The sequence below is a fragment of the Clavelina lepadiformis genome, chromosome 9 (assembly GCF_947623445.1).
Source record: "Clavelina lepadiformis chromosome 9, kaClaLepa1.1, whole genome shotgun sequence".
Lineage (NCBI taxonomy): Eukaryota > Metazoa > Chordata > Ascidiacea > Aplousobranchia > Clavelinidae > Clavelina > Clavelina lepadiformis.
Window position 1 is genome coordinate 5,458,853 of NC_135248.1, and position 26,488 is coordinate 5,485,340.

The window sequence follows — 26,488 nt, forward strand, 5'->3', positions numbered from 1 at the left end:
CTAAAAACGTAAAGTCTAGACACGAAAGGTTGCACATGGCCATACGTAAAACGGCATAGAGGAGACGTTTGCATGTCCCTAAGCAAGTTACACGTCACTTTCTCCTAAAACGTGAGCAAGCCTTTTGATTAACTCACGCGAGTGCAGTGCACAGTCACAGTGAGCGCTTAGTGATGAAATCACAGAAGCTTTTTCCATTCGAGTGTTGGTGTTATATAAAGGCTGGCAGGCGCGTGCTAGTAATCAGATGAAAACTTTCTTAAAGCAGACAAGACTTCAAAGAATTCTGTAACTGCGTTTACAAGCCAGAACTTCATTGTGTTCACTGCAATAGTTTAAAGCGGGATTAATATTGATGAAAATAATGAAATCTGTTGTTGTTATGCTTGCCCTGGTTTGCGTATTTGCTGTAATTCACACAGGTAAGCTGCTTCATAAGAAATGTTGAAGATATTACGTTTATTTTTGTTATACGTTTATTCTTAATGATATCTTATGTTCTTGCTTGTAGTGTCGGTAATGTTATGCGGTTTCCAGCGAGGAATCAGGAGCAACAATCCTTCCTCGAGCCAGAGCAACAAGGGTGCTGCCAATTGCAGTTACCGGCAAGCAAAAGCAAGTATGTCGCATATGGATCTTCTTTTTAGCGACTTGCTGCATATAATTGTATAACAGTACAGTATTTTGTTTTTTTTATCTCTATTTGTTTAAAACTATTCCAAGAAATGAATATTTTTGAATTTAGTTTTTTCGGTTGAAAGCAAAATTTAGTAACAGAGTAAGGTCGTTATGTAAATTCTGACAATTATTTCATCACTTACAAGTTCATTATTGTGACAATTTCTTCACTTTTTGCAGCTTAATTGTCGTTATTACTGCTTGCGAAGCACATTAACCAGAAAATACATCGCAAAATGCAACCAATGTAAGTTTAGATTGTTGTAATACAAATAATACTTTAGTTTATTCCGGCAATGAATAATATTTAAGACGAATTAGAAAAATCATTGTTGACATTCATCACTAACTATACGTTCATCTGGTTTTAGTCAAGTGCTGTAATTGTCGGCAATTCTTGAAGTGCGAAACGGACTCAAAGATTCTTTAAGAATCGTCATGATAACGTCAAAAGCAATCTAGCAATCATTCTTCGACGTCGCTATATAAAACTGGAAAAGTTGCAGTTGGATTTTGTTCTATTGTCTAATATTGCATATACATCTTAACTAGCCTAATTTATTTGTTTACTGCTTATAGATTTGTACTTGTGACTAAATGCATTAAAGATGTAGCTCATCTGTAATTGATAGCAACAATTAACGCAAATAATATTCAACTGAATATGACAATTCAAGCCTACATGTATAAATATTGTGATTATTAAAAAATAATATAAATCAACTTGCCTCAAATTTTATTTTAAAATGAACAGCTGGTTTTTTGAAATAACGATTCCAAGTGACTGTCATTTACTAATTTTAACAGTTTTTAAAAATGTTTTATTTCTTTGCCCCAATAATACCTTCAACGTTTAATTTTGGTTGCGGTGCTTTTTGGGAAAGATATATGCCACAGTTGTCAAAGTAGGTGCCGTTTGTACTATTTCTATGTCTTTGGAAATACAATTAACTTATAATTTTAAACGCATTCATTGAAATTTGCATGGAGCTTCGTCGGAACAAGCCTGCGCCACATTTAGATAAATCGAAAGCAATGCAAGCAAGACAGCAAAAATATAAAGCACTGAAGGATGCTGTTGAATAGGGTGCGCAAACAAGCAGCAACATTGTCACCAGTTTTAGCTTCAGTAATCGAAAACAGCAACATTACACAAAATTACAAACTAGCAAGCATGATATCAGCTTCAGACGACCATTCGTCATCATGCTATAAAATTTTGCAACCGAAAGTATGACATCATATCCTATTAGCGCAAAAAAAATCTTAAAAAAGACTCTTAAAAAACGACTCACGAACAGTAGAATCAACTTTAGGAAGTGGAATAAAATTTGCGAGATAATTTAGAGCAAAATGTTATAATGGCTATTATATAATGCAAGAAAACCTTTTGTATGACTTTTATGTCTCCAATGCCAATGTTGTTTCCATACCAAGCAATATAGGACACAATCTAAGATCTGAATTAGCGTAGGCGCGTTTCACAATGATGTATTAGTCATTAGTGTGTGTATTGTATCCTATAAGCATAATACAAGCACATATATATAAGCACATAATATAAACACATACAAAGCCAAATGGAAGCCCCAGATATCAACAAAAGCTATTATTGTTTTGCACGATTCTGCAAATTAATGGGCTGACTTATGCAGGATTCACTTGTTCATCGTGAATAGCAAAATACTTCCGCATTTGCTTATAACAAGATTAACGAAGTGTTATTTTTGTTCGTGAGAGAGTTGTTTTGGGAATTTTCCAAATTAAAAACGGAGATTTTCCGGTCAAAATTTGAAGTATGATTACCAGAGCTCAATGAATAACTTTTCACTGCTTTCATTCTCTTTACCGGTTTCACTGGGTCTACTTTTCCGTGAAAGATCGTGCTTACAATTTTAAGTGACCAGCGCCAGTTGAAAATGTCGTGATTGCCATTCTCTTTTAGTTTAAAACATTTTAACCGGAAATGGGACACTCTATTGGTCGATTTCCGGTTTGATATGGTATTTCCGCGCGCAGCATTTGTTAGAATCGTAAAAGGGTGTAGTTTGTTATTTTTGGCCCAACTGATGAGTCGCTTCTCATCGCAACACACGGACACACCTTGGCAATACGTTAATGAGTATTTGGATTTTCATTGTTATTTCTCCGTTGGTTATAATTTAGTTTTACGAGCTTTTTGTTGCTCTTGATTGACGTTCAGTAAACATGCAAAGGCTTTTGATACGAAATTATCAGAGTTAGCGTTATTAATATCCAAAAACAAACTGACAATGAAAAATAATCCGTGTTCAAACATTTGAAATCGATATTACATGTAGTTTAATCGCAAGATAGCTTCGATATTTCAAAATGGTCAATATTTGTGTTGGGCGGCACTTTCACATTCTTATTGATAAATAGAATATGGCTTGTTGAACTTTTTGATACAGGCGTAATTGAGTACCGTCGTTTAGCTTTGTCGACTGGGCAATAATAAAGTGAAAATTTTGCTGTCAATCAAACCGCATATTTCAAAAACAAACTTTTTTGCTTCATTTCTTTTTTACAACATAACCTTTAAAGGTTTACATTACGATCACTGTGTTTAACTATCGGCTATCAACAGTTCGTTAAATTTCTATAAATATGTATTCGTCTTCGACTTCTTCTCAGATCCCGCCGCACCATACAGCTATGAAGATCGCAATTCTTGGTCTGGCATTCTTGTCGTGTAAGTTGCAATTTTCGATCTTAAATTAATAAACTATACTATATATGTCCTGTATCTTGCTTTTTATAGCAATAAAATATCGTGTTTGCAAAAAGAAAACAAAATAAAAACTGGGAAATAGAATATTGTACTTGCAAATGCGACGTTTCGATGCGGTATCTTACAACTTGCGAATTCTAAGCTTGTATAAGTATGTTAGGATATGCGTTTTCAGGCCTAATCAATGTGAATGGGCACGGAAGGTTCATCGAACCTCCAAGCAGGTCGAGTTTGTATCTGTTTGCTGCATCAGACGAAACTCTCATAAAGTACAAGAACCTAATTCAGCCGAATTTTGACGACAACGGTTTAAACTGCGGTGGATTACAGGTAAATACGTTCTGTAATTAACGACATATAAACGAGAAACTGCTAAAAATAGTGTTAGCTGATTTTCTCAATAATATCACTTCGTTTGCTCCCATATAATTTACACAGACGCAGATAGAAAACGGTGGAAAATGTGGAGTTTGCGGAGATTCCTATTCCGCTCCGGTGAAGGAAAATGAGGCTGGCGGAAAGTATGCTTTGGGGATTATAACAAGGTATATGCTTAGTTGTTATATTTTGTTTTGTGAAAGTGAACTTATTGAGTCTTCTTTTACGATACTAAAACTTTAAAATTTTCAGCGTAAAAGGTATTTTCAACATCTTTCTTTGCTTTGTAAATCTCTCCATTCTATAACTTATATAGAAAGTATCAGCCCGGTGAAAAAATCGATGTAAAAGTTGAGATCACGGCTCCACACATAGGCTACTTTGAATTTCGTCTGTGTCCTTGGAACAATGTAAATGAGCCTATCACTCATGAATGTCTGAACAGGTATGCACAAAATACTGTTTTGTAGCAATATAGTAATACGTATATAACTTAGCCTACATCGACAATATCGGATATAGTAATTTCGTTAAACAAACCTTGTAAAGACAGATGCTATTTCTTTTATCCATTACCTATCTGAATTCGCTTTTTAATCAAACCAACCATTTGTATATAATTCTGTTCCCCTTTTTATAATACTTTCAACAAATTTAGATATTTGTTGAGTTTTGAGAATGGAGACACCAAGTGGCACCTTCCTGAAGATAATAACTTGGCCAAAGGGATTCACGAAATGAAAGTTTCACTTCCCGGTGACGTCAACTGCAAACAGTGCGTTATTCAGTGGCGGTACAGAGCAGGTGGGTTACGTAATGAGAAATTAAACCACTTCAAGATCAAACCGCGCTTATATTTCAGCTGCTGCATATAACTTAGATGTAGTAAATAGCGTTAGTGAAAGCACTTTTCCTTTTTTGGGAAGGGAATTCTTGGGGTACGGAAAATGGGGAACAAGGTCTGGGTCTGGGACAGCAAGAGGAATTCTACGGATGCTCGGATGTTGAAATAGGAGACGACTCTTTAAACCTAGTCGGGTCGGAAACTTCCACAAAAGGGAGCCTGTTAACAACCATTGCTAAAATTCCTGCTGGCACCGGTTTCTCGAAATCTGCAACTTCAGCGACAACTGCAACTAAAGAAAATACCAGCTCAAGCAGTGAACATCCAAATGTGATTTCACCTTACCCTGGTAAACGACTTGGATTTTGATTTAAATTTAAATTTGATTCACCTCATGTCATGGTGGTAATTGTTATTTTTCTTATTTATTGCGATTTATTTCTTAATTATTGCTTATTTGGTCTGACGTGGATATTTTTGCAGACTTTAGCTGCGAAAACGTAAACATCGGCACACCAGTATTCCGGAACTGCGGCTCCTTCTTCATATGTACCGCTTCTTACCTCGGCCCGGTTGTCTTTGCTTGTCCTGCTGGTACGGTTTGTGACGTCAGAAGCGGTAGATGTGATCATGAATACAGAGTTCCTTATCCATGCGGGTCGTTCCAATAATTTAATTCTAAAAATGAAAAATTTGAATGACATTGCAAAAATTGTTCGTGATCATAGCCTTCGATAATTACTTGAATATTTTGAAATATTTTAATTAAGGCGATCGATTCGTGACAATAAGTATAAAGCAATAAACATAAAAATTCCAAGTTTTGTAGGCGACGACTGCTAGTTGTGTAATTAAAAATCATCAATCTAAATCGTTTTCCTTTATTTGAAAAAAAGCTATCAGATGTAGAAAAGAGCAATAAGCGCACAAGGAAGCCCTTTTGTTTATCTCGGTTTGATGCCTTTTATTGCAAAATGCGTGATTTGAATCAATTTAATGGGTCCGCCTTTGCGTGGGATACTTTTTGGGCTGTGCTTACCATTCTGTTACGAAGTCGTGCAGAATCCTGTCTATTCTGTCTATTCTGTCTATTCTGTAATCCTGTCTATTGGAAGGTGGAAAGACGTTTTTCAAAGTAATGAGAACTTAAATGATCAAACGGCCCCATATTCGGTAAAACTAAGGTTTTTGATGAAAAGCAGTCACGGAAACGTGCCTTGACCGATTAAACATCAAAACTTTGCCTAATCGTCACCACGTGACCTCTCAAACTTCTGCTGTTGCTTTTGAATAAATAATTAATTAATTGAAGTTTTGAAATCGACTAAGGCCGACAAAATTGAAGCGTTAGTATAATGTGATCATAAATAGCAATTAACAATTGCAAACAGAGAAGACAGTAAAAAGGTTAAAGTAAGAGGCAAGTGCTGCGACAAGTTAACCAGCCTTAAATTAATTGTCATGTAAAACTATCACTGACATGTTTATACTCATTTGATTTTATTGTCTTTGTTGTTGTTTGCTTCTAATGTTTGTGCTTACTTTTAATCCATCGATATCATATAGAGAGTAAGCCAAGCCTGGTATTGCGGAGGCCGCGTATAAATTTCAATAAAGGATCTGCTGATGGAAAAGGAACAGATTCTCGGCGACACAATCTTTGTAAAACGCATGACTGGTCAGGAAGAAAGGCGAAAGTAGAACGGTTATGATATGCCGCGTTTTTCAATGACAAAATTTAACCATGTTTATAGCTATGCTGTTTATCGAAAAAGATATCGTCGAAATCAGAAGTCATATATACTGTGTGCTGGTATTTTATTTTATTATATTTTATTTCTTATCCCATTATTTGTAAATATTGGGGCAAAGGACGATGGATGAATCTCTTTGGAAATGCCGCAATAGTTATAAATGTGTTGATTTCTGTAGATACTGATGTTATTGCAAAAACAGTTGCAGAAAAAATCCAATCAATTATCAGTTTATCACGTATAATTGTTCCAAAAGCGATTAAAAAGCACGTTTGCACAGAAAATCGTCGATTTGCATTTTACGTTTGTTTTGTACGGAATCCGTGGCTAAAAAAAGGCGCGTGGATATCTTGCCTCGTCATTCGTGACATTAGTAATCTATAAAGAGCTTAAACCTAAGTGTACATATACGTGAAAAGTTTTTATTTCTGTTTTAACGTAATGAGGGCTAACTGAAAATGATTTGCGTACCAGGCCCAGTTGGTATTTATCAATCTATTTAACCGAATTTTTGAGTCGAGTTATCACGTTTAGTTTAATAGTGTGTCGTATAAAAAAAGTTTGCTCAAAACGACAAGTGCTCTGAAAAAAGCAAAAATTTGCAATGCGATATTTTGTCTGCTTTATAAACCTGACAGTACAGTGGCTCACATTCGACGGTTTTATTTTTTTCCAAAAATGTATATTCAGTCTGACGTCAAAACCAAACATAAAATCTTTAAGATAATGCAAAGATTTCTTAGACAAAGTTGTGTAGTTTTAATAACAGTATTAAATCTTTCTACAAGACAATGAAATATATAGGCAAAGTATACAAACACAGATTAAGCCGCACCACCGCGTCACTTATTAAGTATACATTAAACACTAAATCACAAAAATTATGATGTATGACATTTTTGTAGAGCAGCCAAAGTAGTCTTTTAGACACTTGTCAATTTCCCTTCAACGGTCAAATACCAAAAAAATAATAAAGTCATAAATAATTAATTATCTAAAGAAATAACGTATGTGACTGTGAAATAATTCAAGGCCCCATTTTCGATGATATTGTTCTGCATGTAATGCGGCGACGAGCGGGACGCTACGTCAAGTGACAGAAGACGTCACCAACGGTAAAAAAACCATCTATTCCTGATGAGCAGCATCAGCCAATATGAGAGCCTCTTGAAGAACCGCTAATATGGTTTGATGGTTAGCAACAAAAATGATGGAGAGAGCGATAGGAAGACAGACTATTGTCTCCGTTTTTCAGCATCAGGTTGCGTATTCATTTTAACGTGGAATCATCACTACAGTGGCGATCGTCCTCCCTTGCCGCTAGCTAGTTACTTCCAGAGAGATATAACCAACTCACATCTCAAAAGATGTACCCTAAGGGGCACTGCTTTTATGAAATGATTTTTGGAAATAATTTCTCGATCGTTTGTGATACCAACTATTGTTATAGCGGGTTCCATGACATATGACCGCGGGAAAATGACTGCGAACAAACTCACCGGGGACAACTGAACGTGACGTAAATTGACCGCGAACAAACTAACCGGGAACAGACTTACCGGAATGAAAATTGACCGGGAGGTAAATTGACCGTGCAAGTGCTGAATTATTGTGTTTAAGTTGATCTCCAACTCTTTTTGCAATTTACAATTATTAGTAGGCCTATAACCATAACCAAGACTTAAAACTAGGGGAGTCCTGACGTACAGCTTCAATCTGACAATTTACTTAACTAAAGTGTCCATTGTTATTGCAATGAGTCCATTGTTACTACATGAGATAGGCTACAACGCATTGTTTCATAATCTCATCAAACAACTCGTCTAGACCGGGAAAATGCATGTAACAATAGGAAATCTATGAATAAAGGTGAAAAACCCGTAGGGTCACCCTACACCCTACAAGGGGCCAAAAAACTCTACGAGTGGCAACCTTGACTGCAATACACATACTAAATTGGATAGTGACTAGATAGCGACTAGATAGTGAATTAGAATTTTGACCTTTTGACGGCCAATTTGTCGCCGGTTAATTTGATCGCCGGCCAATTTATCGACGGTTAATTTCATCGCCGGCCAATTTACGTCACGGTTAATTTGATCGCCGGCCAATTTGTTGCCGGTCAGTTGTCCACTACCAGTTGTCGCCGGTGAATTTATTCTCGGTCACTTCACGTGATCCCGTTATTGCGACAAGCGGTGCGCTGCAGAACATATGGTGCTGATGTACAGATCAACTGGTGTCAAGGCAAGCCGCATTAAAAAAAGGTCTATATATTCGTTAAGCTCTTACACAAGCTTTCCTAAATCGTTTATTATGGACAAACACCGATTTAAAATACCACGCGTTTTTTTCTTTTTACACCAAAATTTATTAAGTTTTATTGGCAAGTATGCTGCCTTCTGCGGAGTCTTTGTGTGCACTTTCTGGGTAAAATTCCTGAGAGGCATCCAACAAAGCAGCTAACAGACATGCTGTTGTATCAGGAGAAGCAGCTCTTCGTGGCTCGTAAAATCCGCAGTAACTGGCTCCGTGTTTAAGGGTGTTGCCCTCGGTACCCACTATAACTTGAAGATCGACCAGCAAAATAACAACGGACGAAAGTATTCAAACAGCTAAACGAATTGAAATTAAATGAGCGTGGAAATAATGATAATTTTAAGCGCATTAATAGCAAGGTAAGAAACGCAAAAGTTTATTAAGAAAGGTTGTTAAATGTATGCGTCCCGAAACGTCTCTATGTAGTCTAGTGTGCTTAATTTAACTAAGAAGGGGAACGTGGGGTAAGCTACAATGTTTATTTAATTTCTCATTCACAACCTAGTCCTACCTCACCTTACTTTTGCGAGAGTGAGTTAAGCTGTTCGCTGGGGTTATTTGTACAATAGTAAAGATTAAGCTAAAAAGGCAGTATAGGTTAAATTTAAAGTTAATTTGATATATAATTAACATTTGTAAACAACTTCTGAAGACTGTACTTTTTTCGCGCTGTAACAATAAATATGATGACATCTTTGCAGCAACATCATTATCATTTCGGAAAATTTTTATTGGACATAACCAAAAGGAAATGAAAGTGGATTCATTTATAAAACAAAAGTTTATAGCACCTCTTAAATTACTGAAATTCATAACATTGCACATCTTGCCCCGTCGCTGCCATTTTTATAACGTCTTTTGTTATGCAAAAATTAGCAGTTTTATAAATCTGATGAAATTTTAAACAAGAAACTGTTTTCTTGTTTATATGCTGTTAAAAAATTTCAACTAGCAATTCTGAGCACTTGTTAAACGAAAAAATGCCACACAGAACTGAGTTTACTACTAAGCTCCAAAACGCAAACATAGTTTACTACAACTACAGCATGGAGGCTACTTCTGCTGGACGATTCATTGTAAAATGATTGTTGGTGGAATAAAGTGGAAACGCTCAAAATTATGCACGATGTTTAGTTTTGAAAAAATAGGCATATGCTTAACTTTCCCTGTTAATCATCTTCTCCCACGTGCTCCTACTTACAATATGCGAGTTGTGGGCAATTTCCCTAAAAGAAGGTTAGATTTCCGTTCAGTTTGTTGTTTTAATTTTGAGGTAAACATATAGATATTGGGGTAGAAGTTAACACAAACGCCAACTGCATAGGCAAAATCCTAGTGCACTTCTAGAGATGAAAAAAATACACATCTCCAGTCTCCACATGACACATTTGACTTCATCCGCAGACATCCTTGTTGAATAAAAAAGGCAAACTAACCCCAGCATTCGTTTTCTTTTTGCCGTGTGACAACGCAATCACCTCCAGCCTTCTACAAACATATTATGGCAGTGTTAGGACATAAAACCCTCGGTTAGGCCTTTAGATGGGCGAATGCTGGTGCGTAGCATGCACAATGAATATTCTTTTCCAGCTAAAGTAGTTTATTTCCGATGTATTAATACAACTTTACAAAGCAACATCAAGCATTGGACTAGTTATTTCTAGCAATAAATATTCAGCTGTAAATTTAAAAAATTTTTTAAAGTTATTAGAAAACATGTCAATGCTTTTAATAGAAATATTAATGGCAGAAAGCAAAAGGTCCTGCATGTAACGACATGTGAGAAAGGCTGCATTAACAGAACAACACGATGAAAGAAAATATCAAAATGGACCTGAACGTTTGCCTTCACCACGTTCACGTCCACTATTTAAAACATTTCTGCTTTCAAATGGAATCTGAAGAAACGAAATAAAGGCGTCTTTTTTGGGAGAAACGTGAAAGGGGTTCAAAGCAACAGTGATGATCATAACAAGGCACTCATTGAAAAGCTATGACATCTAGAAGGATTAAATTCACATAACACTACAAAATACCTCTCTTCTTGTCAGAAATAACGATTAATGTGGTTCAAAGTAATCAACCTTATACCAGAATAAATAAACAATTGTAAATGGAGTGCAAAAATTTTAACTAACGTAATAGAAGAAGAACACTGCTAAGGACATAAAGCTAAATATAATAAAACAAATAGTCAAATGTTAACAATTTATTCTAAAATTTATGTTATCCCCTTCACAACATCGCTCGTATATAAGTTACGTACGAGTATTAGATGATTATCAGATTAGTTATTTATCAAATGCCATAGCGTTTTTACCGCGGTGATAAAAGGAAATACCTGCTTTGGTGAACGAATAATACAAAAAAGTAAACAAATCATACTTCAAAGCACACAAAATACTTGACAGGATAATAACCTAATGCAAAAAACGTCAACGCACAACCGAATTTCAACAATAAAAACGAGGTGCTGAACTGGTAAGTGCTGATTACAGGTTTCCTTGTCCATACTGGTGATTTGAATTTAGACAAATACGCAATACTCGTTTGGAAAAGCTTCCCACAAGAGCTTGTATGCTTTTCTGACTAGTTATGTTTTCCTATCCGCTTAATGAACTACAGTTTAGCGTGTAACCTGTGTCCGTCCAGTTAAAGAAATTGCAGCAATTTGTGGCAACAGATGAACTCAAATTACTTGATCTAAAAAATAAACAAAATTAACAAGTAAACAACAGGGTACTGGGTATAAAACCAAGCCCAAATTTAAGGCCTACCCTTTAAAAATCGCTATGGGAAAATGATTTCGATGAACAGCCAACAGGCAAACACAACGCTCAGGGATCCACTGCATCTATCATAACTTGTACTGTTAAACTACTTACATTGTAGACGAACAACACTCAAACAGTCGACCGGGCTCAGTGTAGGTCCAATTCGTCGTGGCTAGCATGCGATCACAAACGATGGGTTGCGGAATATACAAAAAACCTGTTATAAAAGATGGGTAACGATGCTTACAAACCATTTACCTGTGAACTAGCAACATTCAAACATATATTAAAAAATGCTGACCCACCGGCTACACAACCGTTTAAGATGTTGGTAAACACTGCAGCAACAAGAGCTCGAAGTACGAGCTTAACCAATTCACTTTGCCTTTGTGGAGCTATACTCACTGAAAGAAGCAAGACAGTTTTAACGGGCCCAAGGCTATTTACCGTTTTTAAAAAGTTCATAGAACGTAAGCTGTGGATACTAGTGTATGACAAATGTCATCCTCTTTTAATTGGTTTGATGTTTAACTATTTCAATAAATGCGGATATAAGAACAAAAATAAAAATTGCCCCAACTTAAACTACATACGTAGACTTCCCAGCAGTATTCCAATTGAACCAAAGTTGGCAAAACCACACAAAGCATAGGTGACAATGGCTTCCGTATGTTCATCAACCCAGTTGACAACCCCAGTGTCCGGCTGTATCTTTGGTACAATGCCACTGTCCCTCAACTTGATCATTTCACCCAGGGATCCGTATGCAATGAACTCATTTAAGAAAATCTTTGTCCCTACGAGTTCAGCAGCCTACAGAAAATGTTAACCAGTTAATGATCACCGAGGCAAATCCTAACAATATAAATATGCTAGTAGTAGACTTTTCACAAACATTTCTCTATCCTAAGTTATATAACGTAGAAAACTTCAAATTCAATTTTAAATATCATCTGGTTGCAATCAAGGCAACGAGAGCAGGGCTCAGATTAATTCACAAGTTAATCAGACATGTTTTAGGCATCTGTCCTTCTTCAAAGAAAACATAACTGAATACAATTTACAGTGGATGAATAGGTGCTCCTATGCATGAAAGAGGCTGCGAAGTTTAAAGTGCAAATACAACGCTAAATGAAGTTTGTTTCGAAATAAAGCATTGTATGTAGTTAACGTCATAATCACGAATGACTTTGGTGCATCTCTGAAAACCAATTGCATTTGTATGTTATAACACAGAACTTATTTCCAACTGAAATTACTCAACACGGTTTCATATTAATGTTAATAACACAACTTCCCCTTGCCATAAGTCTAGAAAACTTCGGGCCAGTTTGTTTGGGCATCCTATTTTTCAGTAATTGAGTGGATATGATGCTGGAAGAAAGTGGGTAAAAGCGAAGGATGGATTGACCAGTGGGTAGGACAGTTCAAGAAACTTCATGCCTTGCAGCTTGGTTGTGAGAAGTCTCGGTGATGTTGACAGATTCCGTCCACGATGCCGGCTTCTCAACATTGAGCCTCTCCAAGCTCAGGTGAAAATGATATATTGTGCTAATTGTCATAATTAGCCCTTATTCCTACGAAATTTTTGAGCAGATCTGATGATATTATAATGTTACTAGTGTTTTATTTTGTGTGTTTAACATCAAGCGCTGAACTATATTTTGGCCGTGTCTAGTTATGCGACACAGTACTACTTCCGAATTACATCATTCGTTACCACAGGGCTCAATGCGCTAGTTCTCAATGTCAGTCGAGTGTTCACAGTTTACTGAACACATCTCTATTCTGTGCTCTGAAAGCAATAGCCGTTTCGTTGTGAATCAATAATATAATTATATTCAAGAACATTGACAGTTTAGTTATTGTACTGTGATGGGCAACTAGCCTATCAGTGTTTAACGAACACGCACATCAATGGAATGAGACTAACGATCGATCAATCGATCAAGCAATAAGTAATTACAACCAAAAAAATCTAGTAAGAACACTGTCAGTTAGCACAACTATGGAACCGCATAAGGGGAAGACTAAGCTAGATGATCATATTTTGTCTAGCTGTTGATGTGGAAATAGTCATGCTTGGTACCTGCTATTTTCTTGATTAACTTTCATGAGAAATTTGTGTGAAAAATTGAAAACTGATTGTTTAACATTAAAACCAACTGCCGTAGCTGGTGATAAAAGAAATGAAATAAACCATAAAAATGGTAGAAGAACAAAAACGGTATATTTTGATATTTACATGTAATATCATGTAATTAGCACTTTTTCGTACGTCCTAAAATTGATTTCAGTACTTCCTGCTAAGTATTGCTACATTAAATGCTGATAACTATTGTTGCTATGCAACTAGACACTTGTCTTGTTGTCTGCTGGTTACCAAAGAAGGCTAGATCGAGGACTGATGACTATCGTTCTGTTTTGTGTTTATCAACAACTATTGGAATCACCCTAGAAACATTTAAGGCAAAGAAGCAAAACCTTGAACGAGATTCAAAATTACAGCACCCAACTATGTCCGTTACTGAATGTAAACGTCCTAAATTAACAAAGTCACACCTCCTAAACTCCCTAAAGTAAAGCATTGCTGCTTGGGAAATACAGTTGAATTAATAGCAATAGTTGTAATTCAAACCCGGAGCAAAATGTTTATGTAGAAATTTGCTGAAACTGAGCAACGTAAAAGTGTGCAATTGCATATATATACTGCAAACCTAAACCGAAGTACGAACAGCAAAATAAAATTTGTAAAACCTGACCCTGAGATGAACTGTTTTCAATTGTAGTGAGACAACATAATATAGCATGTGTTTGATAAAACATAACCATTTACCTTGAAGCAGTCATCCCATTTAACCCCCATGAGAAATGATACCGGTAACAAAACATAGGAGCAAATACCCTAAAAATAAATAATATGATGTGATCAATAAGCATGGCTGAAAACGAAATTCATGTGTGCCAACATTATCAAGTCACAAAAAGCAATAAACCTCAAAGCTGAAATGTGGATAATCCAACAAACCACCAAACCATTTTAGAAATCCATTGGTAACAGCTAGTATGGACAAAGTCGCAATGAGATTTCCAGCAATATTGAGAACCAATGGAATAGCCTGTGCTGCGCCCGCAGTTATGGCTGCCATAACGTTGTGATGGACTCTTAAAAAATTAATGTTTTAATGCATAGTATGTCATCTTTGCTGTAAATCTAAGTTTAAAGAGGGTTAATGATTGTAAACTTTAGCCATGCCACAACAGCAATAACGTTGGCTGTATTAGAGAAGTCATACACCAGAAGAGCAGCCTTTGTTATTGAGAGTGTGCCAGGTGGCAAACATAGTATTTTTGGCCATGTCAGTTTGATACATATATATTGCATTTCCATGAAAACTTTTTAGGCGTACTACCATGCTGTACCTTTCACTTATCAAAACGACGCAAGTTACACAAGTCTAAACTACACTTTGTTGGGCCTACAAAAAGGGTGCCAATGGGTGGGCCTCGAGCGGAGTAATTAGGTTAAATCCAAACTTACTGAGTAGGCAAACTTGCCTGTCTAGGCTAGGAATTAGCTATCTCACAAGCGAAATAAAAGCTTTAAGGCTATTAAGCTACTTTCAAAATTATAAGGTAGTTGTAGTTAGCCTTGTTCATATTTGAACTGTACTACGTAAACCATTGCAATATAAGTATAAATTAACTAACAGAATTGAACTGCTAATCAAATGCCAAGTTATTTCTCAATAATCAGTTCAAAAAACGTTTTAAAAAATACTAACACTGTAACGGGGTAACTTACGCACAAGTTTGTTGTTATTTTAATTTTTTGTTAACTTATTATGCCAGTAATGTTGCATTTCATATCCATCCACCCACCCACTCACCTACAGTTTAGTGATGTGCATTAACAGGAGGTTGAATATCATGCCATTTGCACAGTGAAACTTGCTTTAGTTCAACATGCGGAGGTTGAGCGCCTCGAGCCAGACATAGAAACACAGGAATGTATTGCGACATAATTAGAAGTTTTTAATGCACTTACTTTTGTTTAACTTTCAAACCTTCTTTTGTTAAAAACTGAGATCTCTTTGTTTCAGGATAAACAAGTTTTGAAATAGCTAAAGCACATGGTGCATCCATTACACATGCAGCAATGAGGTAAGCTGGCTGAAGCTACAAAACATAAAAAATGAACATTCTATGAAGTAAAGAACTTGAGACAATTATAAAATAAACATTTCTTTCGACAAGTAAGATGGTGATGGTATTTTATAGTCTATGCTGCATACTAATCTGCAATAAAGTATGCAGATTAGTATGTCTATTTATAGTGTTTTGAAGCAGAAAGCTTTGCGAATATTAAAGTTAAGAATGAAAGCAACAGTAATGACATGAAACTTACTTTGTTTTCAAATAGACTTTTAAAATACAATGTCATTTAAATCTGGTAGAACTAAAATTGTAGCTAACATTACTGCGATATTCTTTCTATAAGCAATGCATGACGTATCAATCACCAAATAAATATAAGTTCAAAAGGGTTATAATTAAGGGCGTTCAACAAACAAAGTCAATTTCAAACTTCATGATATCGCATCTACTTGAAAGGTTCTAGATGCCTTTGACAGCAAGGAAAATTAGTACTTTAATGAATGAGTTCAACTTCAACAAATTACCAAGATCAGGCTAGCACCCGTGCGTGACGAAGCTGCTTAAACAGAACTAGTTAGATCTGGAGGACAAATCTGCAACAAAAGGAGCGGTGATGAGAGTTGATTGAGGCTTTTAAGGGATGCTAGTCTAGTGATGTGTCACAAGCTAGCACTCAGTTTCCCATCCTGTAAATTAGGCCAGCGTCAGGAAGGGCATCCAGTTGCAAAACTTGCTAAAAATTTCTATGATGGCTGGAGGGTAATATGGGCTGAGTGCAGCCTGAAGTGGTAGCCTTGTTGAATTCTGTCAAGAACTTCTTTTCGAAGTGAAGTCAAAATAACCAAACAATTTCCTTTCATGAGAAGACTTTCAAAAACTGACAGATTATTTCCAATTCGCTTAAATGGAACAAGATCATAAGGAACTATGGAAGGCCATGTGCCACTGACACAATATTCCATAATTTTCAAACATAACTTATCTTCCTCCAAGGCAGACTTGATTTCTTGCAACCGTTCAGGTGAGGTTGGCAGGGATTGAAGTACTGCATCGACCTCTTCTGCCACTTCGTTCATCAATGAGATGGTCGTTGAACTATCCTGAAGAGGGGCTCTGGACAAAGCATCATCTATTACCAATTTTTCTCCAGCTATATAGTTTATCATGTAATTGTACCACATAAGGCAAATATAAAAGTGCTGGATTCAAGGTAAAAATTCGTCGAGAGCTTTCTTACTGAGCAAGCTAATCAATGGTCGGTGATCTGTCTCTATTTGAAATTGGATACCAATTATATAATCTCTGAAATTTTCACAGGTTCAAGTCTCGGCTAAACCGAACTTTTCTATTTGCGCAAACTGGCGCTTAGTTTCGTGCATCGATGGAGAAGCGAATGCTATTGATAGAAGACAACCACCAACATTTTGAGGTAACACACATCTCAGGTCCTGGGAGTTACACACTCACTTGTTGATAAAATCTTTTTACTCTCCCAAATCGCATGCTGCGGATGTTGAAGTTGCAGAAAATACAGTACCACTAATCTGATAACGTTTTTAGTGTTTCCACAACGCTAATCTGGTCATTAATCTGCAAAGCATTCCAGTTTCACTTTGAAAATATTGCACAAAGCGTTGTTGTTAAAACTGTATGTAGGCTATATGTGTGTGATGTGTGTGATATGTGTGAGAAGCTTCAAGTACCATGATTTTTTAGCATCATTTTGTCTGGCTTTTAATCAAGTAAGTGCAGTAATTAAGCTTATGACATAATCACATCTGATCAGCACAATAATCTTATTTTGAAACAATATTTTCATTGGTCAAAAATTTGAATTGTACTTCTTATTACACGAAAAAAACAAACAAAAGGTCTTCTCTCTAATAGGTCGTCCAAATAAATCGCAAAGGTAGTTTTTGGTGTTTTACTGTCTCAATGTCAATGATTTGAATCAAACCAAGTTTGGTTATCTGACACAGCCTAAATTATTATTGCTTTATTGAAAAATGATATTTTTATAGCAATTCATACTGCACTGGAACAAATTATAAATCACACTAAATTTGATATTTAACTTGACATAATTGAGTCAAAAGTATTCGTTCATCTAACAGCAACCCGGTAAAGCGGAATTATTAGCCATAACACAAGTCGTTTCATCAGGCACTGTACCATGACAGCTATCTAACCAGTGGCGGAAGTAACATTTCAAGCAGAATAGATTTAAAACATTCTCAAGCAAAACAAATAATAAGAATGCCATCAAATTGCAAACATATTAGAGCAATATTATAAATAAAAGTAAAAAAAGGAAAGTTCTAACATGGAAACTGAGTCTGAGTTGAACGTGTTAGATCTTCACTATCTTTCTCTAACGAGTGGCAATGGTAATATATGACGTTTATGACTTACCCCAAAAGATATAAATGCACCCAACACAGAGCCAGAAATAGTTGCCATGCCAGTAGTCATAACAGCATGTACTTCAGATGTGGTTAGATCCGCAAAGTATGGCCGAATCAAGAGAGGGGATTCCGATTGACCAACAAAAATATTGCCTTTAAAATCGTTGTGTTAAACTTATCGTAAAAAAACCTTCATTAATCTGAACAGTAAATTTTTAAGTTTCTTGTTATCTAGAAACTGAGTTTAACAAACCTGCTGCTACCAGGGATTCTGGTGCTGTTGTGTGGAGGGAAATTTGCATGAGCCATGCGAATTTTGAAATAATCCATTGCATGGCACCAAAGCGATATGGAATAGATAGAAATGCACTAGTGTATAACACAACTGCAAGGACCTTGTTCAAAGATAAATAACTTTATTTATGCAATATTGCAATACAAACCGCAAATGAAACTCTCCAGCCCAAAGCTTAAAAAACTAACCAAACTACTTTGAGTTATCCAAAGTTGGTACAATTAAATTTATAAAAAATACTTTTTGTTCAACCAGTTAAAGTTATTTATCGAAAATTTTGAATTACATAAAGTTGACTTCACAAACTTTCAAATTTCAACTTCAGAAATTAGGATGTGCATTTTAGAATACAAAATCTACACGAACGAAATCCAAAACTATTTGGTTTTTATTTTTGGAACCAATATTATTCTGATTACAATTATTGTTCACAGAGATTTTGATTTTCTTCATATGATTTTTTCAAAAATGATTATTAGGCTTATTCATGGTTTTAGTGAATGCGCCGATTACTACCTGCAAAAACGTTTAAATTATTGCAAAAAGAAAAGTATCTAACAATACTTGACAGGCTGACAAAGACCATTGCATCAAATCATACCAAAGGAAAAACGACAACATCGTATGTGCAATGACTCGAGAGGAAAGAGGAGAATAAATATACAGTACTTTCATTTATGATTTCTTACTAGTGTATAAATATATTTACATTACCAATATATTTTATAAGGTTGTAATTAGTTTAAAAAAATGGTGAAATAAGAGGTCAAATGTTGACATCGTTTATTGCAAACAAGCCAAGTTAATATATTGTCAAGCAACAAACGGTAGCAAGAACGATTGTCCGCATATGAGGCAGACTACTATAGATCCTCACAGAGATTTCACTTAAGCACTTTTTACATTTGTTTAAGAAGGCGAGTTAACGAGCTTTCTATGTTAAAGAAATGTAAAATCCGTTCATGAAAAATTTATGTGTGAATCTATCCTTAAATCTTTAGTTTAAATAAAATTGCACTAATCATTGCGTTTCATGAAAACTGCTCATATCATTTCCCTTAATCGTATCTGATAAAAAAATGGAGAAATAGTAGCAAGAAATTCCTGAAAGAACCTGTCACAATCTCTCATACCCAGGGCCAGCTTCACTACAGGGCACACTGAAACAATTTTCCCGAGGCCCCACAACTCCTTAGTGGACATTTATGCAAAAAGATTTTTGATAGTAATTTTGCATTAATTTGTTTTCCAATGCATAATTTTAATCTACTTAGTTTGCTTTATGTTGTCCCATGTAAAACCATATGAATACAGTGAATCTATGATGTTGAAATAAAAAACATACAGTGGATTATTTTTGATCTTGGTATTTGCTAGTTACAGTTTGGCATAAATGTTACTTTTCAGTTGCTTGAAACTCATTTTAAACAAAAACTCAAAGATTTTTGTAATTTATAGACTCTACAGACAGCTGCAGATTCAAATTATACACATCATTAATTATGTTACAATAGTTTTAGTAAATAGCCACTAACGATTGGCGCTTCAGCATAACCCACGTTACAAATGTTGTACTGTACTCACCTTAAAAGCAAAGAAATGTTCTTTAAAGTTTGCTCCAAAAACAAATTTGGAACCAACATCAATGTAGCTGAGAAATTTTGCAACAAAGTCTCCAGTCAATCTGAATGCCAAAAAACCAACTTTGGTTCGCAAAATCAACACACCCAAGCAAATTTGGATAAATAGACCTAAAAAAACAGGACGCCAGACCACCTGCAAAACAACACATGGAGTTTGCTTTTACAGCCAAAGTTATAAAATTAAAAAACAGCATGAATGCAAAAACACTGTCATTACTTTCCATAAAAACAAAGGGAGTGAAATCTCACAACTTTGTTTTACTGTAACACAACCAAGTGATAATTAAAAGCAATGGTATTATTATTCATTCATGTCATAATAATATTGGTGAATGACATAGTGGAATGTGGCAATTCAAATTATTTAATCTTCGTTCAAACATATCAGTGCTACTACCATTTCATTGTGATGTCCTAGAAATACATTTCATGTGATCATCACATGAATTATGACTAACTATGACAAATCAAACTGTCTTTGCTAATTGCAAGCATACCCTAATGTTTTCTATCTTCAATAATTTTCAATCTGGTATTTTTAATCTTAATTATTTTCTAGTACTTGGTGTTTCATTCTGTCTGGTTTTTGTGATTAGTTTGCTTGAACCATATTTACAAATTTCATTCATCAAGTTTAAAATTTGCTTATTTTCACATTAAAAGCTGAAAAATATAAATTCACCAGAATAAACATAACAAAAACAGACTGAGGTCCAAACTGGAAACTGACAAAATGAAAAAGGGAATTTAAATTCGTTCTGGTAGCTTTTTAACTTTAACATTCATTTTTACTGCATAATGTTTTGCGTATGCTATTGTACGATAGAAGTTTTTAACAAAGTATTGATGTGTAGTGTAAATGATCATTAGACATTTTACTAGCGCTGGTAATTTGCTTCAAGTTATAGTTATTTTTATTATTTAAGCGATGTATATAATTTCGAAAGTGAATGTAGGTAATTTTAAATTAATGACATCAGTGGACATGTACAACTCTAAAAGGTTCTTAATACTCTACTTTTCTCTTAATATTTAGTGAAAGGTGTGACAAAACATCGGATCATATCATACATTGATCATACTCATCAGCATCAAATTATATACATGAAATTTCATATTGATTGTTAGCATACACTTAAATTCAATGAAGCAAATCTGCAAGACTGCAACATATGAATGCAAGTGTCTTTCGAAAATGCATGGGAGTGAAAATAGCTTTGACTCGCTTAAAAGAGACCAAACGGCGAAACAAGCAAGCTTCTTTTTTATAGAGGAGCGACGCTCTTTTCTTCATCAAGCAGTGAAAGAGTGAGCGATACTCTTTTTACAGGAGTGGTTGCCCAGCTCTGAATGTAATTCATTATGGACCTAACTAAAAATATCATTACTTACTCTTTTTGGATACTTCGATGTGTAAAACATGCCAAACAAGAAAATCAAGTATCCTAAACATGATATTATTCGAAGTGGTTTTTTTGAGATTTCCAGAATAATCCAAACTATCAATCCCAAAGGAATACATATGATGAACAACCTAAATTTGATAAGTAAAAACATTAACAGATGTTTTGCTTCAGCATTATCATATAGGTTTTCAAAAATTTTCAGTACAAATTTATGCAAGTTTACATTAAATTTCAAAAAAAAAAATTAAATCCTAACTAAAATCCACAAAAAAGTTAACAAAATCATTCATTTTATTCTATGAAATGTTAAGTTTAAAATGGTTTATTTTTAGGTTGACAAATGTTCAGGGACGATAAAGAGGTATTTAAAGTAAGGAAATGCTCATAGTTCAGTGAAAATAAATGCTGGGCTTTACAGTTGGTCACATGGGTATATTATGTAAGCAAGCTGTGTGTAACTTGCTTAACTTGATGCCCGTCTTAACTTTCAATAATGCTTTTCTTATCAAAGTTATGTGAGTAAATCATAAAGTTACCAATGTGTTAAATTTTACATGGACTCAAAAATGATTTTTGAATTGATCTTTTATATGTAAAGCATATTTAATTATTCATAAAATATATTACAATTTAATCAGATGAATATAATGGTTTAAGTAATTGTAGCAGGGCCTGAAGAACTTCCAAATAGCCTCTCCAAAATGTTTTTGTACTTCAGCATAAAAAATGTATGTAACAAACAGAGAGCAAAACACCAACAGTGGTATGGCACGGCTGAAATTCCAAAAGCAAGCAATGACTGTGTAGACTACAATACCTGAAATACCAATAGAAGCTATTTTTCGATATGTTCTGCAAGAAGAAATAATATTACTTTCAGCAATATCTCACAACTTACCTATAGTAAATAAAATGCTAGATAGTTTAAAAATAACACCTTTGTTATAGGAATAAAATGTTGTAACAGTTGTGACTGGAGAAAGTATGTAACTGGAAAAGAAGACAGTAATATTTCAAAACATTTATTAATATTATTATTAGCAAATTTGTGACTGATAACTGAAAACATAAGCCTATTTCGAAATAATACAGAAACAAGCCTTGTACGCAAGTACCTTATACAACTATTTCCTTTGGCTTCGATAACTTCAAACTTCTCAATCTCCACTTGGTTTTGATCTGAAGTATATTCCAGCTTCTCATTCGGTGAGTCATGCTCAGATAAAGCTTTGTTGTCATTGATCTGTAACCACAATTTGTATTGTGACATAGGCTAATGGTATTATTATTGTTACATTACTACTGTACTTAATCTAAGATGTCCTGTATGTTATTGTATGTTTAGCCAGAAGGATATCCACATTCACATGAATTCCAGTAGCACACAGCGAAAGTATAAAATCATTGCTTTTGGGTAACCAGTAGGCTGATAAAGTTATCAATAAAAAAATAGCCAACTAAAAATGAGTTAAGATAAATACAAAGCAATATGGTAGCTTACTATTCATACCCTGATAAATGATGAACATCCAGAGAGCTCTTTTTCTGTTTCATTGGCTAAGTGAGTTGGAGAAGACTTGCGTTTGTAGGCAGGTGAGTTAACTTTTTGTGTTTTCAAAATGTTAGACCTTTCTATGCTGGTGTCTTCGCAAAATACCTTGTCCTTTACAGTGTGCACACGATTGGCAGACATGGGAAAATCTTTTCGGGTGAATTTTTGTACGTTTTTAAACCAAGTTTAGATTTTATACTCAACAAATTATGTCGCTATTTATCCCAGATTTTAAGTAAGATAAACGTTTAAAAATAGAAAAAAATAGAAAAAAATAGAAAAATTTTATGGCATATACTTATAGTAACTTGCCAGACAAAAAATAAATGCTCTAAAACCATAAAAAACCATAAATGCTCTTTGTGAGTAACAATGAAAGTTTAGCCACACTAAAATTTTTAGTAGTGTAAAACAATTTCGTGGTTAAATCTAAAAGCTAAATCTTAATCTAAAAGTGTTTCCAGTTAGTTTAAAAAGACGAAGCAAAAGTCACTCTAAACAAGGTGCATTATTGAGATTTACAAAATAAAACACCAAGTTGACCCAACAATTATTATTATCAATGGACAACATACTTTGCAGTAGGAATAAAAAAATTTAAACCGTTTACAGAATAATTTTTATTGACTATATACACATAGAAATACATAAGTTAACTTATTTTTTAAATATTCCATCCTGCAATTATTCAAGTGAAAAATATTGGTATAACTAACTGCACTGTCTTCTTAAACTAAGTTCAAAGCAAGGCGAAAATGACCTATGCTTCTTGTACTGTTTTATATAGAAAGATTATATACAGAAGTTAACATTCTCAAACAGAAATTCTTGAATAAAGACTTCACAAAGACAGTCCAATTACAAGGATTCCACAGCCTTACCGGTACTAGAAATGGATACAAGCACAGTACACAAAAAATGTCAAAAATGAACGCAAGCTTAGTTTTACTGAGTACCACATATAACAATTCTTATTAAGTTGAAACTGTGTGGTGCAATATTGCATAAATTAAATTTTATTGTAAACAATATAGGGGTGTGTTTCAAAATCAATATTGTGACGGACGGAGAAACTTCTACATTTATGCAAGATTTACCAAAAAAGTTGAAACAAATAATACAATGTTTTGAGGTTATTTTATGCTGGCATGACCAAGCTTCATACCCACATGACATATTTTCAAAAACAAAAATTTTATAAGATATTTTTATTTTGTGACGAACGGAAGGGATAAAATCTCATGTTTGTACTGGTGCAAACATTGCTCAACCGCAAACATTTTATCTCAACCGCAACTAGAAATAAGCATTTTTACCCTAAATCCTCTAGATACTATCCTTATGTCATTAACCATGTACAGTATTTTGCATTGTGTGTTGCACATATTTTATGACAACCCGCTAAATGCAAAGACATTTTGTGACAGACGGAGAAAAAAGTTATTTGGATAAAAACAAAGTGATAGTCAACTTTTTGCATGTTCTTAAGTTATAATTTTTACTTAAGGGCCAATAAGTATCATTTATCAGCTCATTTTTTATAAAATATTATACAAACAGTAGTTATTCAATTCTTGCAAATGAAACAAAATGAACAATAAGTTCAAAACACAACTAACTACAACACTCAAGTACTTCAGTCAATAGTTTTTCAAATTACATGGAGTAATTAAAAAAGTTTGCAGCATGTGTTTTTGTCGTGGCTTTACTCATAAAAAAATCCAAACAAAACGAAAAAGAGTAAGGAACTATACACTTAACCGAAACAACTACAAAACCAACAAACCACTGAAAGCAAAAATAGGCAATTCTTGCAAGAATTTATTACAACACACAATTTGCCCCCTTAAACACATTTTCAGTAGAAATAATCAGAATCAGCATCAGAAATAATGCATTTTCAGTGAAGCTTTTTTTTTTTTTTGTCATAGGCTTCTGAACCACTAATGTCAACTAAAACTTTTTCAGGATAGCAACGACCACTAATTTTCTTCCACGTATAGTATGGAATATTATCTATGCAATGAATATCAACAAAATTTACATCTGGAACATAGTTCTTGGGCACAAATTTTTTTCATTTGATTGCAAGTTACAGCATTTAACAAAAGGTGGCATTTGGATGGAAGAGAAATTAAATTGTTTGTTAAGTTTTATAAACCTGTACAGAGTGGAAAATTTTATGTTGTTAATTGAGTCATCTGAAGAATCCTGCATGAGTGAAGTGAGCGCTCGAATTGTCCACATTAAGTAATCATTTTGTTTGAATACTTTTTCACCATAAACTTGGTTATTTTGACCACGTAACACATACATCAGGTCGCTGCAAAAATTCACAAATTGCATCTGCAGTAGCTTCTTGGTTCACAATTTTTGGTCTCCCTGGTCCACCACTACTACGTATAGGGGGCACAAACTTACAATTCAAGGACCTTGCAAATTGAGTAACTGCTTCAACCTGTTTTGTTGGGCTTGGTGGAAGAGTGTTTTTCAATTTATTTACAGATCTATTTAAGGAAGAGCGACTTTTACATCATTTATTGATTTTTACAACTAAATTTCTTTTTTTCTGACTGTAGCTTAGTTTTTTTTTTATTTCACAGTCTTTCTTCAGATAATTTTTTCTTGCTTCACTGTCATGTTTTAATGCTTCTCGCTGTTTCTGTTTTCTTTCTCTGTCTTTTTTTCTAATTTCTTCCATGTTCTATTAACTATTATTTCTAGACTTTTGTTTCCTTTCTTTGGCAGACATGGCTGTTTGCCCAGCTTTTACCAAAAATATAGTTTATGTATTAAAATGACATTTTGTGACGGACGCAGAATAATTTCAAACGATATTATTTCTACCTGAAACTAGGAAAGGTCTAATAAAAGGCATTCTGTTAATTGACAGCACCAATACAGCTGGTTTTTCAATACATTTACTTTTAACAACAAACATAAATCGACAGAAAAAACTTAATCCATTTCTTTGTGACGGACGGAGAAAATATTTAAACGATGATAATCTAAGTCATTTAAGAAATTTCTACTAAACTGCAATAAGCTTTTTGATGATCTAGAGATAACCTAAAACTCTATTAAAATTCCTGACCCTGCCTTCAAAAGTACAATTTTTATACCAGTTTTAAAATGGGGTTAAAATAGAAGAAAAAAAAACCCTTTAACTTGCGGTTACTAGCAATGCAAAAGTTACAATATAAAATAGACAGCAGCTTTAAATTGTTTAACTTCAAGCCTTCCATGACTCATATTAAGCAAAATTTCAACATGATTCCATAGTTAAAAAATTCAGTTAAATGGTACATCATTTTGAAACATACCCATAGCCTACCTGGTCTGTAAGATAAAATCAAACAGTTTACAATTATGCCCATTTTGTTCTGGTCATTGTGATGTAAAAATGTTGCATGACTCAGTGCAATTTTTTCGATCTAAAAACTTGTGTTTCTGATGAGTTTGTATATATTCTTTCTTGTTTGTAACCTTGTAAGTTTTTCCTGAATCAGAGGGCTATGTACGAGGTTTTC

General features: G+C 34.5%; 2 protein-coding genes and 1 long non-coding RNA gene across 3 annotated transcripts; 2 read left to right on the forward strand and 1 right to left on the reverse strand.

The window, feature by feature from the left end:
* The first annotated feature begins 219 nt into the window (after window positions 1–219).
* LOC143470814 (uncharacterized) lies at window positions 220–1,643 on the forward strand. Its single transcript, XR_013119408.1, has 4 exons — window positions 220–422; window positions 512–619; window positions 859–925; window positions 1,050–1,643. It is a non-coding gene; the product is annotated as an uncharacterized LOC143470814 (long non-coding RNA).
* A 1,656-nt stretch (window positions 1,644–3,299) lies between these two features.
* LOC143470825 (uncharacterized) lies at window positions 3,300–5,517 on the forward strand. Its single transcript, XM_076969106.1, has 7 exons — window positions 3,300–3,391; window positions 3,606–3,760; window positions 3,869–3,975; window positions 4,125–4,253; window positions 4,467–4,612; window positions 4,735–5,001; window positions 5,136–5,517. The coding sequence occupies exons 1-7, from the start codon at window positions 3,307–3,309 to the stop codon at window positions 5,321–5,323; spliced, it is 1,077 nt and encodes a 358-aa protein (XP_076825221.1). The 5' UTR covers window positions 3,300–3,306; the 3' UTR covers window positions 5,324–5,517.
* Window positions 5,518–10,388: 4,871 nt separating this feature from the next.
* Window positions 10,389–23,221, reverse strand: LOC143470750 (sodium/nucleoside cotransporter 1-like). The gene is made up of 15 exons (XM_076969024.1): window positions 22,917–23,221; window positions 22,522–22,649; window positions 22,305–22,396; window positions 22,034–22,223; window positions 21,393–21,534; window positions 19,942–20,133; window positions 18,316–18,457; window positions 18,070–18,215; window positions 15,548–15,678; window positions 14,496–14,664; window positions 14,336–14,404; window positions 12,093–12,312; window positions 11,805–11,903; window positions 11,611–11,716; window positions 10,389–11,428 (listed from the first exon to the last, which is right to left on the reverse strand). The coding sequence occupies exons 1-15, from the start codon at window positions 23,097–23,099 to the stop codon at window positions 11,329–11,331; spliced, it is 2,109 nt and encodes a 702-aa protein (XP_076825139.1). The 5' UTR covers window positions 23,100–23,221; the 3' UTR covers window positions 10,389–11,328.
* Between the last annotated feature and the right edge of the window lie 3,267 nt (window positions 23,222–26,488).

Bases quoted from the DNA above. Each gene is read 5' to 3' on its own strand.
- LOC143470825 (XM_076969106.1), top strand. From the start codon at position 3,307: ATGTATTCGTCTTCGACTTCTTCTCAGATCCCGCCGCACCATACAGCT. The intron at 3,761-3,868 runs GTAAATACGTTC...TAATTTACACAG, and splicing joins TAAACTGCGGTGGATTACAG to ACGCAGATAGAAAACGGTGG. The intron at 4,613-4,734 runs GTGGGTTACGTA...TTTTTTGGGAAG, and splicing joins TCAGTGGCGGTACAGAGCAG to GGAATTCTTGGGGTACGGAA.
- LOC143470750 (XM_076969024.1), bottom strand. From the start codon at position 23,099: ATGTCTGCCAATCGTGTGCACACTGTAAAGGACAAGGTATTTTGCGAA. The intron at 22,650-22,916 runs GTATGAATAGTA...TTGTGGTTACAG, and splicing joins GATGTTCATCATTTATCAGG to ATCAATGACAACAAAGCTTT. The intron at 11,717-11,804 runs GTGGGTCAGCAT...CTTTTATAACAG, and splicing joins CTTAAACGGTTGTGTAGCCG to GTTTTTTGTATATTCCGCAA.